This window comes from Kockovaella imperatae (genome assembly GCF_002102565.1).
Source record: "Kockovaella imperatae strain NRRL Y-17943 chromosome Unknown BD324scaffold_17, whole genome shotgun sequence".
Classification (NCBI taxonomy): domain Eukaryota; kingdom Fungi; phylum Basidiomycota; class Tremellomycetes; order Tremellales; family Cuniculitremaceae; genus Kockovaella; species Kockovaella imperatae.
Genome location: NW_019028957.1, coordinates 163683 through 177387, shown reverse-complemented (window position 1 = coordinate 177387; position 13705 = coordinate 163683). Strand labels below are relative to the sequence as shown.

The 13705-nt window shown below is 51.8% G+C and overlaps 8 protein-coding genes across 8 annotated transcripts; 4 read left to right on the top strand and 4 right to left on the bottom strand.

The window, feature by feature from the left end:
• Positions 1-13: 13 nt before the first annotated feature.
• Positions 14-1348, top strand: BD324DRAFT_638618 (hypothetical protein). The gene is made up of 10 exons (XM_022017138.1): positions 14-161; positions 211-267; positions 318-331; positions 388-406; positions 459-503; positions 556-608; positions 653-717; positions 776-1047; positions 1097-1146; positions 1194-1348. The coding sequence occupies exons 1-10, from the start codon at positions 139-141 to the stop codon at positions 1286-1288; spliced, it is 693 nt and encodes a 230-aa protein (XP_021868095.1). The 5' UTR covers positions 14-138; the 3' UTR covers positions 1289-1348.
• Positions 1349-1451: 103 nt separating this feature from the next.
• BD324DRAFT_638610 (Golgi apparatus membrane protein TVP15) lies at positions 1452-2609 on the top strand. Its single transcript, XM_022017137.1, has 7 exons — positions 1452-1675; positions 1761-1772; positions 1883-1972; positions 2020-2129; positions 2193-2223; positions 2277-2372; positions 2429-2609. The coding sequence occupies exons 1-7, from the start codon at positions 1638-1640 to the stop codon at positions 2490-2492; spliced, it is 441 nt and encodes a 146-aa protein (XP_021868094.1). The 5' UTR covers positions 1452-1637; the 3' UTR covers positions 2493-2609.
• A 125-nt stretch (positions 2610-2734) lies between these two features.
• BD324DRAFT_638609 (carboxypeptidase s precursor) lies at positions 2735-5127 on the top strand. The gene is made up of 11 exons (XM_022017136.1): positions 2735-3138; positions 3190-3296; positions 3340-3371; positions 3424-3621; positions 3682-3872; positions 3926-3985; positions 4043-4066; positions 4112-4198; positions 4239-4717; positions 4779-4923; positions 4976-5127. The coding sequence occupies exons 1-11, from the start codon at positions 2812-2814 to the stop codon at positions 5075-5077; spliced, it is 1752 nt and encodes a 583-aa protein (XP_021868093.1). The 5' UTR covers positions 2735-2811; the 3' UTR covers positions 5078-5127.
• On the bottom strand, positions 5128-7321 carry BD324DRAFT_638604 (DHHC palmitoyltransferase-domain-containing protein). Its single transcript, XM_022017135.1, has 11 exons — positions 7227-7321; positions 7055-7174; positions 6931-7006; positions 6780-6876; positions 6710-6741; positions 6657-6662; positions 6591-6597; positions 6407-6549; positions 6157-6357; positions 5988-6105; positions 5128-5698 (listed from the first exon to the last, which is right to left on the bottom strand). Exons 1-11 carry the CDS (start codon positions 7253-7255, stop codon positions 5157-5159), a joined length of 1371 nt encoding a protein of 456 aa, XP_021868092.1. The 5' UTR covers positions 7256-7321; the 3' UTR covers positions 5128-5156.
• On the bottom strand, positions 7322-8719 carry BD324DRAFT_638594 (hypothetical protein). Its single transcript, XM_022017134.1, has 6 exons — positions 8306-8719; positions 8167-8209; positions 7981-8037; positions 7899-7943; positions 7672-7846; positions 7322-7629 (listed from the first exon to the last, which is right to left on the bottom strand). The coding sequence occupies exons 1-6, from the start codon at positions 8524-8526 to the stop codon at positions 7547-7549; spliced, it is 624 nt and encodes a 207-aa protein (XP_021868091.1). The 5' UTR covers positions 8527-8719; the 3' UTR covers positions 7322-7546.
• A 927-nt stretch (positions 8720-9646) lies between these two features.
• BD324DRAFT_638584 (Rhodanese-like domain-containing protein) lies at positions 9647-10997 on the bottom strand. The gene is made up of 8 exons (XM_022017133.1): positions 10794-10997; positions 10675-10758; positions 10537-10621; positions 10468-10485; positions 10404-10425; positions 10340-10358; positions 10190-10288; positions 9647-10149 (listed from the first exon to the last, which is right to left on the bottom strand). The coding sequence occupies exons 1-8, from the start codon at positions 10908-10910 to the stop codon at positions 10102-10104; spliced, it is 492 nt and encodes a 163-aa protein (XP_021868090.1). The 5' UTR covers positions 10911-10997; the 3' UTR covers positions 9647-10101.
• BD324DRAFT_638582 (thioredoxin-like protein) lies at positions 10998-11910 on the top strand. Its single transcript, XM_022017132.1, has 6 exons — positions 10998-11114; positions 11169-11261; positions 11314-11412; positions 11505-11581; positions 11633-11703; positions 11754-11910. The coding sequence occupies exons 1-6, from the start codon at positions 11082-11084 to the stop codon at positions 11840-11842; spliced, it is 462 nt and encodes a 153-aa protein (XP_021868089.1). The 5' UTR covers positions 10998-11081; the 3' UTR covers positions 11843-11910.
• Positions 11911-13373, bottom strand: BD324DRAFT_595218 (hypothetical protein). Its single transcript, XM_022013843.1, has 3 exons — positions 13137-13373; positions 12608-13078; positions 11911-12555 (listed from the first exon to the last, which is right to left on the bottom strand). Exons 1-3 carry the CDS (start codon positions 13206-13208, stop codon positions 12040-12042), a joined length of 1059 nt encoding a protein of 352 aa, XP_021868088.1. The 5' UTR covers positions 13209-13373; the 3' UTR covers positions 11911-12039.
• Between the last annotated feature and the right edge of the window lie 332 nt (positions 13374-13705).

Here is a 13705-nt window from a genome sequence, read left to right as displayed (position 1 = left end):
AATGACGTTGACCGGACAACCCGATATTCAACATTCATTCAACTTGCATCCTGACCAATTGACTGGAAGTGCCAATCACGAGGTCACAATTTCGTATAGATCAGCTTAACAGTTAACAGTCCCAACGCCTCTGTCACTATGTCAACCGAGAAGAAGGGAGAGTGAGTATGGGATCCCATTAGTCTTCGGAACTCGTGTTGACTCAAATAGTGGAGTCACAACCTTTGAACCAATTCATCCGTTCGACATGAGCGACCCAAAGTCATGGTGAGCTGACTGTGAGAACGACCATGGACAACAGCTCATGTTCTGTTCAGGGCCAAGACCATCGGTGTGTGAAGGATCGATAGTCGGGACCGTGGTCTGTGCTGACATTTACCTTTGCAGGAATGATGAATTGGGACAAGTAGGTCGACGGACGCATCACAACGGGAACACACACCTGATGCTCTGTCCAGTGACAAGATTGTGTTCTCAAAGCGATCGCTTCTGGAATTCCTCAAGTGAGGCTGGTTGCGTGACTGTGCAGCAACGCCCTGACCTCCATGTTTCCAGGGCTTGCGATTTAACGGTCAACACCAACTTTACAGAAATTCAAAAGCTTCCCAGTGAGCTGCGTTCGCATCATCATGGACTAGCTAACTTGACCCAGAGTTTGCGACGTTTGGCCGACTCAACAAGGAAGCTACCGATGCCGCGGTCGCAGACCTCGTGGAGGTACGTGCTGACGATTTTATCGAGAGCCCCGTGCTAATCGGTTCCCTCCCCCCTGCAGGCCGAAATCGCAGACCCCACCACTGACTCCTCTGTACATCCTTCCAAATCGACTGTACCTCGGACTACGCGAAAAGTGACCGAGCCACCCGGTGGACGAGGAAGCTTCAGACTCGCCCCTCAGGAGTACGAAGAGACGGATGCGCTCTCGCTCGCTCCTCCCAGAGATGGGGGTGACGGGGTTGACGTCGAATTGGACCACATGGAACACCTAAGACTTCACGTTGAGCCTGAGCATGATGGAGGTGCCAAGATCGAGGATGAGAAGGCAGAGTGAGTTTCGTGATTTCAGTCTCGCGAGTTCAAACTGACCGTACTCCAGGGCCACACCTGCAGCTGCATCCATTCCATCCAGACCCTCCGTCGCCGGTCGTAAGTCATTCTCAGTGCCTTTGGACAACCTGCTGACTTGTGCACAGTGTTTGGCGACAACGCCGACGGGGCCACAGAATCTACTCATGGACGCAGAAAGCAGACCCAGGCCCCTCAAGAGGAGAGGAGGGGCTTCTGGTAGAGTATCATCTTTCGAGACCGGTCTCACTGGCCCTCATGCATGCATCAAGTTCATCTGTATGCAATGTCAAGTCTGGATTTGGCTATGCTGAAATTTAGTTCCGTTAAGATCCCAGGGCAATTAAAGCAATCTGCCCGCAACGGGATCGCGGGAATAGCGGATACGTTCCTTTCAGACCAGCATAGGTGGTATAGTAGCACGTTTATCTTACTGTCAAGTCTCGGGATCACCACACAGAAGCCCATTGTAGCTCATCCAAAGGTGTTAAAAACGTATCACTACCCTCGGCATAAGTGAGACCACCCCCGTATCCACAAAGGACCTGTGTCGAAGAGACTCAACCGTCAACATGGAGGCCTTGACTCGAAATCCCACCGAGCTCTTGAGGTAAGTAGGCTGTATCTGATAGCACGTCGCCATGGGTCTATTTGACTTGATACCTTGAGGTGTAGGACGCTGACTGGCGTTGCAGGATTGTCAATATGTGAGAGTATTTCAGTATCTTGACGACCCCTCGCTTTCTATCCAATCTTCGCTCTCACCGACAACCATGTAGACACGTAGCTGAGGTTACGGAAGCTGACCATATCACAGGGCGGTTGGAGGAGTCGCCATCGCTGGAGGAGTTGGATCACTGCTGAATCACTCGTTCTCAAGCATCATCATTGGCATATATGAGGTCATGTTCGTGAAAGAGTTCGCATACCTCGAGGTGCACTGACCTTGCGCAGCGCCGGGGCCATGATTATATTCCTCGAAGTTCGGACTCCGACCGAAGAGCATAAAGAGCTTGTTCATCGTTATGCTTCGTTCATGCATTCTTTCGTTGGGCGGGGTGTATGTGAGTCGGGATTCACATGTGCCCTAGCAATGCCATGAGGTTCTTCCGCTGAAGCCTGCGCAGTCTACTTGTTGCTTGGAGTCCTGATGCTCAAGTACGTCCCTCTCCCACATTCTCTTCATGTCCGTCAAGCTAATGCGGTTTCAGTTACTACACCATCCTCTACATATGCGGTACCCTCGTTGGGGCTGTAGGCGTCGCCTACATCGTCCTCCACTTCTTCCGCATGGTCGAGCCTCCTTCGTGAGTACACTGCATCCCTTCTTCTTTCCTACATCCAATTCTGATCTTCACTACAGGACCATGCAGGCCCCGACCACAGATACCGAAGCACAACCAGTGTGGCAGGGTCCTACGGAGTGATGCGAAGGCATGATAGAACCGGGAGACGATAGCATTATTTCGCGACTGCGAAAACCATAGAGCGGGAGGCACATAGACCTCTGAGTACATTATAGAATGCCATTCCATGCCTTATCATGCTTTGCGGGCAAGCTGGAACTCCTACGAACGCATCACTCAGGAGATCGCCGCCATTTTCAGTTCCTAATCTTCGGCCAGCTCCGAGTCCCGACGGACCTACCGATTCGGGCGTCCAGCGCTCAAGATCCTCCCCCTATCTGCGCGAGCCTTCTTCTTCCTCTTTCCTTGATATTCCTGCGAAACTCAGCGATCTCGCACGATGGAGAAGAACAGCTCCCTTCCACGGCCCGTGCATGCGCCTGCCAGGCGGGCGTCCCGACATCCAACGATATTCCTCGGTATCCTCTTGGCCCTCGCAACTACCCTCTATTTTGGACCGACGTATGAAGCTGTCAAGTCTAGATGTCATTCAGCCATTTCATCGAGCCATGCAAAAGACAGCCTTGATTCTGTCAAATGGAGTCAAGATCAGTTGAAGGAGTACTCCAAATGTCCAGTCCAGCCAAAGCCATTGCACCCGAAGATGACTTGGGAGATGACCTCTGAAGAAAAGGAGAGATCGATCAAGCTGTACTCCGAGGCCGTGGTAAGTCGTAGCAAGATGTCTTGCATCTAGTATCCTGACTTTGAGTCTTAGCAGATTCCAACCCAGAGCTACGATGATAACGGAGAGCCTGGAGAGGACGAGCGATGGGCGCCGTTCTTTGACTTTCAAAAATGGCTCAATACAACGTTCCCTTTGGCGTGAGTCTGTGATAAGCAGGAAGTCTGCTAAAATATATCTTAGCACACAAACGGCTCGTATCGAGTACATCAACAGTGAGCAGTTTGTGTCCCTTGTGCTACGAGCCAACTCTGACACATACTGCAGAGCTCGGCATTCTGGCAACATTCGAAGGCTCAGACCCCTCCCTCAAGCCTTTGCTTCTCATGTCCCACTATGATGTCGTTCCGGCCCCTCCGTCAACGTACGATCGTTGGACTTATCCCCCATTCAGCGGACATATCGATGACGAATTCGTATGGGGGAGAGGTGCAGCCGATGACAAGACGCTGCTCGTGGCTCAATGTGAGCAATGAGCTAAAGAAAGCATCGAGTCTGGCTAACAAGCACCTCTCCATCTCTCAGGGGAATCCATCACCCACTTGCTTGAGAATGGGTTTAAACCCAGGCGGACACTCATTCTGTCCCACGGCTTTGACGAAGAAGAAGTATTTGCTCGACGTGGTCAAGGTCACATCGCCCCTTTCCTCGAAGAGAGATACGGCAACGACGGTCTTTTGATGGTTATCGATGAGGGCTCGGGAGCCAGCGACGATGTGAGTCAATGTGTCTCGAACGATCAAACTCGGTTTGACCATCGGTGACGCAGTTCTATGGCGGTGCCTTTGCGCTCCCTGCAATGGGAGAGAAAGGATACATGGACATCGAGGTGGGTCTCCTGAGAGTGTGGGCGCGCTTGATACGGCGCTGACTTTGGTCGATGCAGATCTCGGTAGGAACTGCTGGCGGAGTGAGTCATCCCCTTTGTTGTGAGGCGAAGCTTACTGTAGAGCAGCATTCCTCCGTTCCTCCAACGCACACTGGCATCGGTATCATGTCGCAGATCGTACTTGGACTGGAGGATCATCCCTTCTCCGAAAAGGCAGATACCCTAATTGATGCTCTTGACTGACGCCTCACAGCTCACCCCCGCCACTCCAATGCTTCAGGCTTTGATGTGCGCCAAGGATCACGCACCTTCCTTCCCACACGAGTACTCCAAGCTTCTAAAGAAGGAAGGACCAAAGTCATATCCCAAGTTGGCCCAGACTCTGTCATCAGAATCCCTATTCAACAAAGCCATGCTCGGTACCACTACTGCCGTGGACGTTTTCCACGGTGGAGTGAAAGTCAATGCGCTCCCAGAGCTTGTCAAGGCGCAAGTCAACTTCCGGATCGACTTCACCGAGTCTATTCAGTCGACCAAAGATCACGTCGCGAGGATCCTGAAACGAGTAGCTAAGAAGAACAGCTTGCAGCTCTCTGCTTGGGAAGGCAAAGATGGGGACAAGGATCTCGGCGGACGATATATCAAAGTCGAGCTCATCGGCAAAGCCTTGGAGCCAGCACCAAGAACGCCGAGTAGCGGTGGTGTCTGGGAGCTCTTCGCCGGAACAGTCAAGTGAGTCTCTTTCGCTTCCTGGTTCAAGCTCAAGGCTGATGTTTTGTTCAATCTTTCTCAGATCTGCATTGCCTGCGCCCGATGGATCTGAACGTATCGTTACGCCTTACCATTCTACTGGGAACACGGACTGCAAGATGTACTATAATCTTACCAAGCACGTCTATCGCTTCATGGGCTCCTCGGGTGGCAAGTCTGGAAATGCTGTGAGTGTGGAGGCGCTCGCATAGTAACGAAAATCAACTCACCAACCGCTAGCACACTGTTGACGAACGTGCTTCGATTGCATCGCACTTCCAAATTATCAGCTGGATCCACGCGATCATCCAGAACGCTGACGCGTACGATGGAGAGCAATGAGAGAGAGGAGAGAAGAATTGGGACATTCTGAAATCAAGACCATGCACACAATCGTCAAAAGTCTATACATTGAATGACTTCAATCATCCGAGTCGTAATCGTCATCATCATCGACCGCATGCGGCTCGTACACGTTGTATCTCCCCTGTTCCAACCAGACTGGACCTCGTGGCTGATCCCAGGCTGAATGTGCAGCGACTTGATGTTCTAGATCCATATTCCAGGCAGCAGCTCCGGAGCTCACTTCATAGCCCTCACTGCCTCGGCGTACTCTGACATTATTATCGGAAGGGTACGGCTGCTGCATCCGACGAGCCTCTTCTACGGCTTTGTCTCCATTTTCCAAACTTTCGTCGTAATCATAGTCGGAGAGATAGTGTTCGGGTGAAGATCCACTGGCTTCACTGCCTTCTGACCCTTCGCTAAGAGTCGATGAAAATCTCCGGTTACGCAGCTCGCCGATCCCTATCTGCTCTAATGCGGAGCTGCTTGAAGATGATGGTTTCAATGCGGGATTGAAAGACTCTCCTCCATAGGTGAATGCAGATTGACCAGACCTCGGTGGAGGATTGGGCAAACGAGTAGGATCTTGAGGCGGCCATTGATATTGGGCGTCCGAGTCTGAGGAAAGCGTCAGCAATGACATTCTACCTGTTACGACGGTCAACGCGGTCCAGCGAAGAGCCCTGTTCTCTAGTAAGAGGCACTCACCCTGAAGCTCGCAAGGTGTGAAGCCACGATCAAACAATGTCGCTGGCGCCTCTCGAACCCCGATGTCTACCATCCGCCTCGAAGCCGCTCATTAAGCCTCCACTGGAGGATCCAATGGCCTGATGATTCCCATACGCCTCCCCTTCCGGCCGCTGATTGTCCCTCGCCACGATGCCCGCCCATTCTGACGAAGACTCACCGCCAGCTTCCGGGTTGACGGGGAACGACAGACCGTCGCCTTTCATCGCTTGAGGCCAGAGCCAAAGGAGAGGGTTGGAACCGAGCACAGAATTCATGTTGGCTATGAATCCAATATTCTGTAGGTACGTCAGTGTGGTCGTGGTTGCGGAACGGACAGTATCGCTCACGTATGGATATTTGATCTCTCTTATCTTGCCTCTCCGAACCAAGGTGGCCACTTTGTCCTTTTCCCATCCCTCGATCGTCGTGGAATTGCCGGAAACGAGGTAAAGGTGGTACATTGAGAACATGCCGACGCAGAGCCACACAGGCACGCAAGTAGCAAAATTGAAGACAAGGAAGAGGATGTCAAAGAGCGTAGGCTCGGCCTGGCCGTTGTCAGCATTCAGCCCAGTAAGACGCACTGCAAAAAATCACAGCATAACGAGGTGTCATGTCCATAACTCGACGGACTAGCATTGCCAAATGATAGCTCGTTGCGAGATCCACGTAGACGAGAAATCGAATAAAGTGGCCTTGATTGTAGTAGCCAACACAATTGACTATCCATGGGCAGTGATCTAGATGTGATGAGTTCGAGGCGGGCGGCGGCAAGGCTCACGGTCCAGCTGAAGATGAGCAAGAGCGATGTTTAGCACCTATACTCTCTTGTCCATTGACGATTCACCTTGAGCTTTCATTGGCGGTCAGTACGAAGCATGTTCCAGCTCGAACACTCACCACACACGTCTTGCACTGCCGACAGTGATGCGCTGACATTCTTCAGCACGCGTAGCAATCGGGCACATACTCCTGGGAGGTTTATAGTGATTGCACATCTTGCAGTATCTTGGCGCATGACTATTCTTCTTGACCTCGACGCCTTCCATGTTGGATAGAGACGGACGCTTTGGGATGAATCGTCAGTGGAGGGCGAGGAGCGCGAACAGTCTTGCACCCACCCATCCTCTTGGAACCTCTCCCGGCGGCGTCGTGACGCAAAGTCTATAATTCCAGAAAACCATGAACACCAGCAAACTATGAGTTTCGCGTTAAACAAGCACTTGGTCGCTCGCTCAGACTGACTTGAATGGGACCAGGAGCTTGAGCAGATCCAAGCTGAGGACGCTGCCATACCATGGCCAAATGATGCCAATCTGGCACGAGAAGGATATCCAGCTAATCAGAGTCAGGGTTCCGCCGAGCCTGCGGTGCGTGAGCAAAGTGACAGCAAGAGCGGACCTCCGACATAGCTCACCATAGTCTTTGAATCCATCCTCGAGGCATGACGGATCTCTGTCTATGGCCCCTTCCACATATGGTATTACCTGATGACGGGCCTTGAAGCAAGGGGATAGAAATTGGAAACGGATCCCTTTGCCGAATTATACACAGTTCACGGAACGCGCTGACCGAACGAATGAGGGACTGCGTCGAGCTCTGCGGCGACGGCGTAGCTGTGCAATGTGCATCGTTACATGTAATTGATCATCGAGGCCGACTATAAGATATGATAAGAGTCCAAGACAATGCTTCAAAGCCATGCACAATGTGCGACGCAGACATGATATTCCCCAGTCATTCGCGTTTCCTCACCGGCGTGTTCTTCGGTGCGCGTATGAAGCCAAGGAGACCAAACGTCAGGGAGTAGAGAGCGGTAGCTGGAAATCTGTCAGCATAGCTCGTAATACGATTGAGCTCACCTCCTGCCATGGCGCTGAACAGGCCTGGACCTTTATGTCCCGAAGCTTTAGACAGATCGGCTTGAGCAGTCGCTGAGAGGGCGTCCTTGACAGCTTCTAGAGCTGATCTTTTACCCGCTTGGGAGAGCGCTACGACATAAGACGTCCAACTCGACAGGATGGATGCGGTCAGAACCTGAGGCTGTATCAGCGCCACTCTGCACCACGATAGCGTTTCGACTGCTCACCGGAACGATCACACGGAGTCGGGCAGATTTCTGCCATTCTGGATACTACAGCTGGTCAGCGAGGGAGCGGTGCAATGCTCACATGTGGGATATAGCCACGGAAGTATGGCAAGAAGAGGACGAGGTAGAGGAATATGATCTGAAAGGCAGTCAGCGAATGGAAGCGTGGGCGAGACAACAGGGCTAATGTAGTCCTCAACATCCAAAAGATCTGGCTGTTTCAAGCTTGGGGAGCACTGGCTGCAATCCATCCTTTGGAGCCACTCACAATAACAAAGGCATGGGATCCGAGAGCGAGAATCAACGTTTTTCTGCACCGAGAGGTCAGTACTGGCACATGTATGGTGGTAACGCGCGCAAACATCGCTCCTCCGGCTGTCATGACTTTGAATCAGTTCATGACCTACCTTATCCAGCCGCCCTCGCCTCTGTAGACAGATTCTATAGCAGCTCGCATGTTGAACCACCAACATCCGGCGAACCCGGCAGCGACATATTTGCCATGTTTGACCAAGACCGATTGCACTCGCGGAGCTCTCTTGTCTGTAGAGGCCAGTACGCTGCTGCTGGAGGCACGAGGCAATGATGCTCGGCGAGATGCCTTGCTTGGACCTGGTTTTGTTGACATGTTTGGAAGTGTTATAAGTCTGACGTCAAGAAATGGTTGGATTGAGGGGGTTCCGGCGATGGAGCGTCTACTGCACGGTTCGGTGCTGGAGATAGCTCTGAGGACCGATTACCAGCCGAGGAGAAGCGCGGTCACGATGACAGACATGGGGTTGTGCAATGCAAGTATCAGTGCGATCTCAAGCTATGTGACGGTTGACGGATCCATTGGGTTTGAGCCTCCGGGACTTTTTCCTCCGTTTGAGACCGAGATTTTGAGTGGCAACTGCTGTGAGGCGAATTGAGCGTGGCACTCACATGTAGCGTAACAGCTCTTTGGAGGTCGGAATACAGCTGTGAGGGTCGATGCGACGCAACAAGGAGCCCAGAGAGTGAGTCCTGAGCAAGTGTCAAGACGCATTCCACACATGACCTGATACGAGGGCGTGCAGGTCACAAGCTGGGAAAGTGCTATCGACAGACAAGGGCATCGTGTTCTCTGTGCGGATTCGCGATGACATAGAGACACCCAGATAGCGCGACGCGCGCGATGACTCCTCTCCCTAAGCCCGATACCCTGCCTGTTCCTGCGGCGACATCGTACTTGCCTCCAAAAACGATCGGCTGCTCCAGTCGGATCGATGATCAAGCGGGGTGTACGATCTCTCATTCTTACAGATCGCGGTGAGTCCGAAGGACGGATCGGCGTCTTTTACGCTGCTTCGCCCTTTGTCGGGAGCTTTCTCGGGCCGACTGGCCTCTGGTACCGGGTAGCTCCCATCTCAAATCCAATGAGCTGTGTGGATACGGGTAGCAATATTGGTCCGTGAGATACTCATACATTTAGACGACACCGATTGCAGCTCATGGGAGTCTTGATCTGGGTGAAGAATTCCGGCACTCTTCTTTCGCTCTCTTTACCTTCTTCGTCAGAGCTACCATGACTTGTCGTACCCTGTCTGATGACTGCTTCTTCAATGGCTGCCTCGCTGGCCCAGCAAATGCTACAGTATATCGTCAGGGGTAAGAGATCAGCCCGATCAGAGTACTTGGTAACGAAGTCAGTAAGACCGACGCAATGGTAACACAAACTCGGGATCAGCTGCGTTCCGATGTCCAGATGACTTCCGGGACGCCAAAATGCCCAGGGTCATGCGTTCAACGTGTGACAGTCACAGCTGCATTTATCGAGAATCATGAAGTGGACTTGACAGGTGCCATACTTGGGATCGTCAACTTGGCAGGTCTTATGCGCTGCAATATCTTCGGGGTATGACATGGCGATGAACGGGGAAAAAGCAAGGTAATACCACGTCTCCAAGGCGATAGATGAACGCAAATACATCCTTCCACCAGCTGCGTTTTGGGGGCTCGACGGCTCAAGGGGTTCTGTCCTCCGGTCTCTACATGCGAAACGATAATTGAAGATGTAACAAGGCCCAAGAATTTCCAGCATCGTACCAAAATGAGGATGTGCCAACCGAGTCATTGGGTGGCGGGATCTGGACAGCCTTATAAGTGGTCGAGGATGTAATGCGTGCGGAGGGCATCAGTGGTCAAGATCGTGATCGGCCGCAACTTCCAGGAGCTTGTAGAGCTAGTCGTGATAGTATTTGTTGAACTTCTCGACCAGTTCCGGATCATTCTTCGTACTGTCAGATCGCCATCCGTTCTTCGCGACGCACCCTGAATTTGCTCTGAAAGCCAGTGAAGCCATCACGGAGAACGTATATCTGCTGGGTCGGCGGAGAGCTCAGAGAGGCTTCCCGAGTCTCGGCATAGATCTTTTATACTATGAGCACGTGTTTGACACTACGATAGGGTGTCTGACATACTCTCGCAGCCTTTGGACCTCTGGAGTTTGGATCAGATGGGATAATCACATATGATTCAGCTTACCGTTGTTGGGAGAGAGCACAGTCTTCAAGTCATGAGTATGCCATAGATCACCTTCCTAGCTCACGGAAGACGACGCTAGGACCTGAAGAAAAGGTCAGCCTCCAGGATAGAGCGAGTGACGGAAGCAGCTGACACTTTTCGAGCCGCTTCACCAGACCCCCGACGCTATCGTGGAAGGTCGAGCTAGGTACATTTACTGCAGAGACGATATTGCCTCCCTGGCCAAGACCAGTCAGCCTTAGATTGCAAGATACGATACGACTCCACGTACAGCAAAATCATCATCTCGTACATCCACGACTGCAATATCCTTGACATCAGACGCTGGCTTGGCTTTGAGGATTTTCGCCAGTTCCTGTTACGATCAGCTAGGTCGAACAAACACCTCACGTCTGCTGTGATGTATTTGTAAGGCAATGAGAATGACATGCTGGAATGAACGGTTCTGATGATCGCCTCACACTGGCTGAGGCTGCTCTTCTGAGGGCGAAGAAGGCGATAGAGCATTCAACAGCCTGAATGAGAGATCGTCATCATTTAGCAAGAAATTCGTTCGGGAAATGAGTTCCGGTCGATGAAGCATCGTTTTATCAGTGGTCGACATTCATCTGCTTCTACTCTCAGACAGTGATATCCCGTATAGAGCAACGAGGTTGCACCAGTGGCGCTCATTCCCCAATGTCTCTTGCTCGTGCTGGTCTCCGGACACTGGTGAGAATGACTGATCGAGCCTCAGTTCGCTGACTCAGACTCGACCTCTTCTAGCGATCCCTTCCCTCTCGCCAAGTCAATCGTGCGACTAGCGTTCTTGCCCAACGCAGATGGCTCTCTGAGGAAGCTAGGAGACAGATCGATAGTGTACGCCTTGTCTGGGTTTGTCTTCAGAATACTTCAACTTACTCTTTTGCAGCACGTCAAAGAGGCCGATGTGGTAGTATTCATGAAGGGAACACCTGATCATCCCGAATGTGGTTTTTCTCGAGCCGTTGCGCAGATCTTGGACGTTCAAGTGAGACACTACGGGCTGATGCTGAGACCGACGTGCTCAAGAGATGCCTCTCCAGGCGTCCGGATGCACCAGAAGCTGATGACGTTACTCAGGGCGTGCCTCGTGAAAAGATGAAGACATTCAACATCTTGCAGGACGCTGAGCTGCGCACGAATATCAAAGAGTACAGGTGCGCGGGACACGCCCGAAATGGGCGATGTTATGACGCTGATTCACGCAGTGAATGGCCGACTATACCTCAAGTCTACGTCAAGGGGGAGTTTGTGGGTGGAGCAGATATCATGTACTCCAGTATGTCAGACTGCTTCCCCTTCGTGTCGCACCCGCTCATAGTCGCTCAGTGCACAAGGATGGATCCCTGGAGAAGATGCTGGTCAAAGAAGAGATCATAGAGGAACTTCCAGAGTTGACGGAGGAGCCCACGCAGTAGGGCAGCTCGAACGCAGTAATTACCGATATCCTACAATGTATACTGTACCCCTCAGCAGAAGCCAAGCTACTTCGTTGGCACCCATGCAAGTGTTTGATGTGTCAATAGCTGAAAGTACAAAAGCTCCGTCCAGGAGCAACTTCTGCTTCTCACTCCGCCTGAACCCAATCTACAGCGCATCCTGCATCATCGCCCACCTACACCTGCGGTGTTGGCGGCAGAGGGTACGCGATCCTATCCTTCCTTCTCGTCGGGTCTAGCCATCTCTTTAATTTACCCTCTCTCATCCTAGGCGCCTTGCGCTTCCACCATTCCCATCCGAGCGACATGACTTCTCCTCCAGCATCGTAGGGTGATGGAATTTCAGAGTACCCGGGTCGAGCAGTAGGATGTCGAACGTAAACACAGGAACAGGTGAGGTAGTTGGGGAGGAGGTAAGCGGGAACGAAAAGACTGGCCTGAGCAAATTTGGGCAGTTCAAAGAAGGATTTAGGCGCTCTTGAGGCTGGTTTGGAGGGGACGGGAGCCGTCTGAGAGGATGAGGCCGATTCTGCGGGGGCTGATGTGGAAGCATCCTCGTTCTCCGCATCCTCCAAATCTTTATTCAGAGTCTGAGCAGGAGCCGCCTTCGCCGGGTCCATCAGGAAGTTGATGACTCTATAGTCCACAGTGAAAAGATCTCCTGGTCTCAGCTGAGACGCAGAGTTGGTGATCTGTCCAGGGAATCAGCTCGATGCTCACACAACACACATTTTTTTTACTCACCACTTTGCCATTGACTTTGACATGCCCCTTGACAACGAATTGCTTGGCTTGGTATACACTGCTCGCGAGACAGGCTCGGAAGATGACCACATCTAGCCTTCGTTCAATGTATGAGAACATCATACTGGTGATTGGTGTCGTGGACTGCCTGGCCTTTTGCTCGGCGTCTTTCACATCCCTATTACGTCCTCCAGCCGATTCTTTTCCTTCGATCCACTTGTCAAGTGTACGCTCAGCTCTGCTCTTCTGCTCACGGTCTCCATGGATGGCCGGTAACAGGGAGGGAAGATACCATCGCTCCCACTGTTTGATAGGGACAATACCCTCCAGATGATAACCCGCTAGATACCTTCTAGCTTTGAAACGTTGCTGATAGAGGGTTTTCGATTTCCCAGCGTGAGTCTCAATGTATAAAGGCCCTTCACTGTGTGTCCGCTGCCAAAGATTATACAGGTTGACGCCGGTCCAACTCTGCGTAGAATTCATGTTAACTTGATCCCTTGCTAAAACGTTCAGCAGTCAGACTTACCATGCGTGGCAGAGCTCTCTCCTTATTGAAAAGATCCCTATATATGCCGCTCGCCGGCAAAGAGGGCTTCATCTTGACCTCGACTGACTCCTAGTCGTGCTATGCTCTCAACGTTACACTGGCATCGACACTTGACCCGAAATTTCAACATCCCATCTGACTCAACGGAAGCAAATTTTACAGCGCATTGTGGCGACCATAAGTGGAGGGAGGGATGGTGGACGAACTCAGCCGGTCATCGTATTGCATGTATATTTGCATAGTCTATCAGGAATGTCAAGTGTAAGGAGAAGAACCACAAGCAAGGCAAGCTAAAGCCCGACTCAGATGTTCGTCGTGTCATATAGCCCCATTCGCGTTTCACCTCGTCCCGTTCCTCAGGCTGATATCGCTACCTCCGAAATGATGTAGGTCATCGACGCGGATGCTCTCCTAGAGCATCATTGGGACCGGATCCCAATGATGCGCAGTAGTATCGAATGCCGAGACATTCTCGATGCTTGAAGTAGCGATGCAATCTGCTTGGAAGTCGCTGTCATCGTGAAAGATTGCCCTTAAAGCGAGAGCGT

Coding starts and splice junctions, on each gene's coding strand:
- BD324DRAFT_638604 (XM_022017135.1), bottom strand. CDS start 7,255: ATGCCTCGAGGATGGATTCAAAGACTATG. Junction 7,007..7,054: donor AAGCTCCTGGTCCCATTCAA/GTCAGTCTGAGC, acceptor CGAAACTCATAG/TTTGCTGGTGTTCATGGTTT. Junction 6,358..6,406: donor ACATGACACCTCGTTATGCT/GTGATTTTTTGC, acceptor GACAACGGCCAG/GCCGAGCCTACGCTCTTTGA.
- BD324DRAFT_638618 (XM_022017138.1), top strand. CDS start 139: ATGTCAACCGAGAAGAAGGGAGA. Junction 718..775: donor CGGTCGCAGACCTCGTGGAG/GTACGTGCTGAC, acceptor TCCCCCCTGCAG/GCCGAAATCGCAGACCCCAC. Junction 1,147..1,193: donor CAGACCCTCCGTCGCCGGTC/GTAAGTCATTCT, acceptor ACTTGTGCACAG/TGTTTGGCGACAACGCCGAC.
- BD324DRAFT_638609 (XM_022017136.1), top strand. CDS start 2,812: ATGGAGAAGAACAGCTCCCTTCCACGGCCCGTGCATGCGCCTGCCAGG. Junction 3,139..3,189: donor AGCTGTACTCCGAGGCCGTG/GTAAGTCGTAGC, acceptor TTTGAGTCTTAG/CAGATTCCAACCCAGAGCTA. Junction 3,297..3,339: donor AATACAACGTTCCCTTTGGC/GTGAGTCTGTGA, acceptor AATATATCTTAG/CACACAAACGGCTCGTATCG.
- BD324DRAFT_638584 (XM_022017133.1), bottom strand. CDS start 10,910: ATGCTCTATCGCCTTCTTCGCCCTCAGAAGAGCAGCCTCAGCCAGTGT. Junction 10,759..10,793: donor ACAAATACATCACAGCAGAC/GTGAGGTGTTTG, acceptor TGATCGTAACAG/GAACTGGCGAAAATCCTCAA. Junction 10,150..10,189: donor GCTTTCAGAGCAAATTCAGG/GTGCGTCGCGAA, acceptor GACAGTACGAAG/AATGATCCGGAACTGGTCGA.
- BD324DRAFT_595218 (XM_022013843.1), bottom strand. CDS start 13,208: ATGAAGCCCTCTTTGCCGGCGAGCGGCATATATAGGGATCTTTTCAAT. Junction 13,079..13,136: donor AGAGAGCTCTGCCACGCATG/GTAAGTCTGACT, acceptor AATTCTACGCAG/AGTTGGACCGGCGTCAACCT. Junction 12,556..12,607: donor TCAAAGTCAATGGCAAAGTG/GTGAGTAAAAAA, acceptor TTCCCTGGACAG/ATCACCAACTCTGCGTCTCA.
- BD324DRAFT_638594 (XM_022017134.1), bottom strand. CDS start 8,526: ATGTCAACAAAACCAGGTCCAAGCAAGGCATCTCGCCGAGCATCATTG. Junction 8,038..8,166: donor GATCCCATGCCTTTGTTATT/GTGAGTGGCTCC, acceptor ACTGCCTTTCAG/ATCATATTCCTCTACCTCGT. Junction 7,630..7,671: donor GTTCAGCGCCATGGCAGGAG/GTGAGCTCAATC, acceptor ACAGATTTCCAG/CTACCGCTCTCTACTCCCTG.
- BD324DRAFT_638610 (XM_022017137.1), top strand. CDS start 1,638: ATGGAGGCCTTGACTCGAAATCCCACCGAGCTCTTGAG. Junction 1,973..2,019: donor ATTGGCATATATGAGGTCAT/GTTCGTGAAAGA, acceptor GACCTTGCGCAG/CGCCGGGGCCATGATTATAT. Junction 2,224..2,276: donor CTTGGAGTCCTGATGCTCAA/GTACGTCCCTCT, acceptor ATGCGGTTTCAG/TTACTACACCATCCTCTACA.
- BD324DRAFT_638582 (XM_022017132.1), top strand. CDS start 11,082: ATGTCTCTTGCTCGTGCTGGTCTCCGGACACTG. Junction 11,262..11,313: donor CTAGGAGACAGATCGATAGT/GTACGCCTTGTC, acceptor ACTCTTTTGCAG/CACGTCAAAGAGGCCGATGT. Junction 11,413..11,504: donor CGCAGATCTTGGACGTTCAA/GTGAGACACTAC, acceptor GACGTTACTCAG/GGCGTGCCTCGTGAAAAGAT.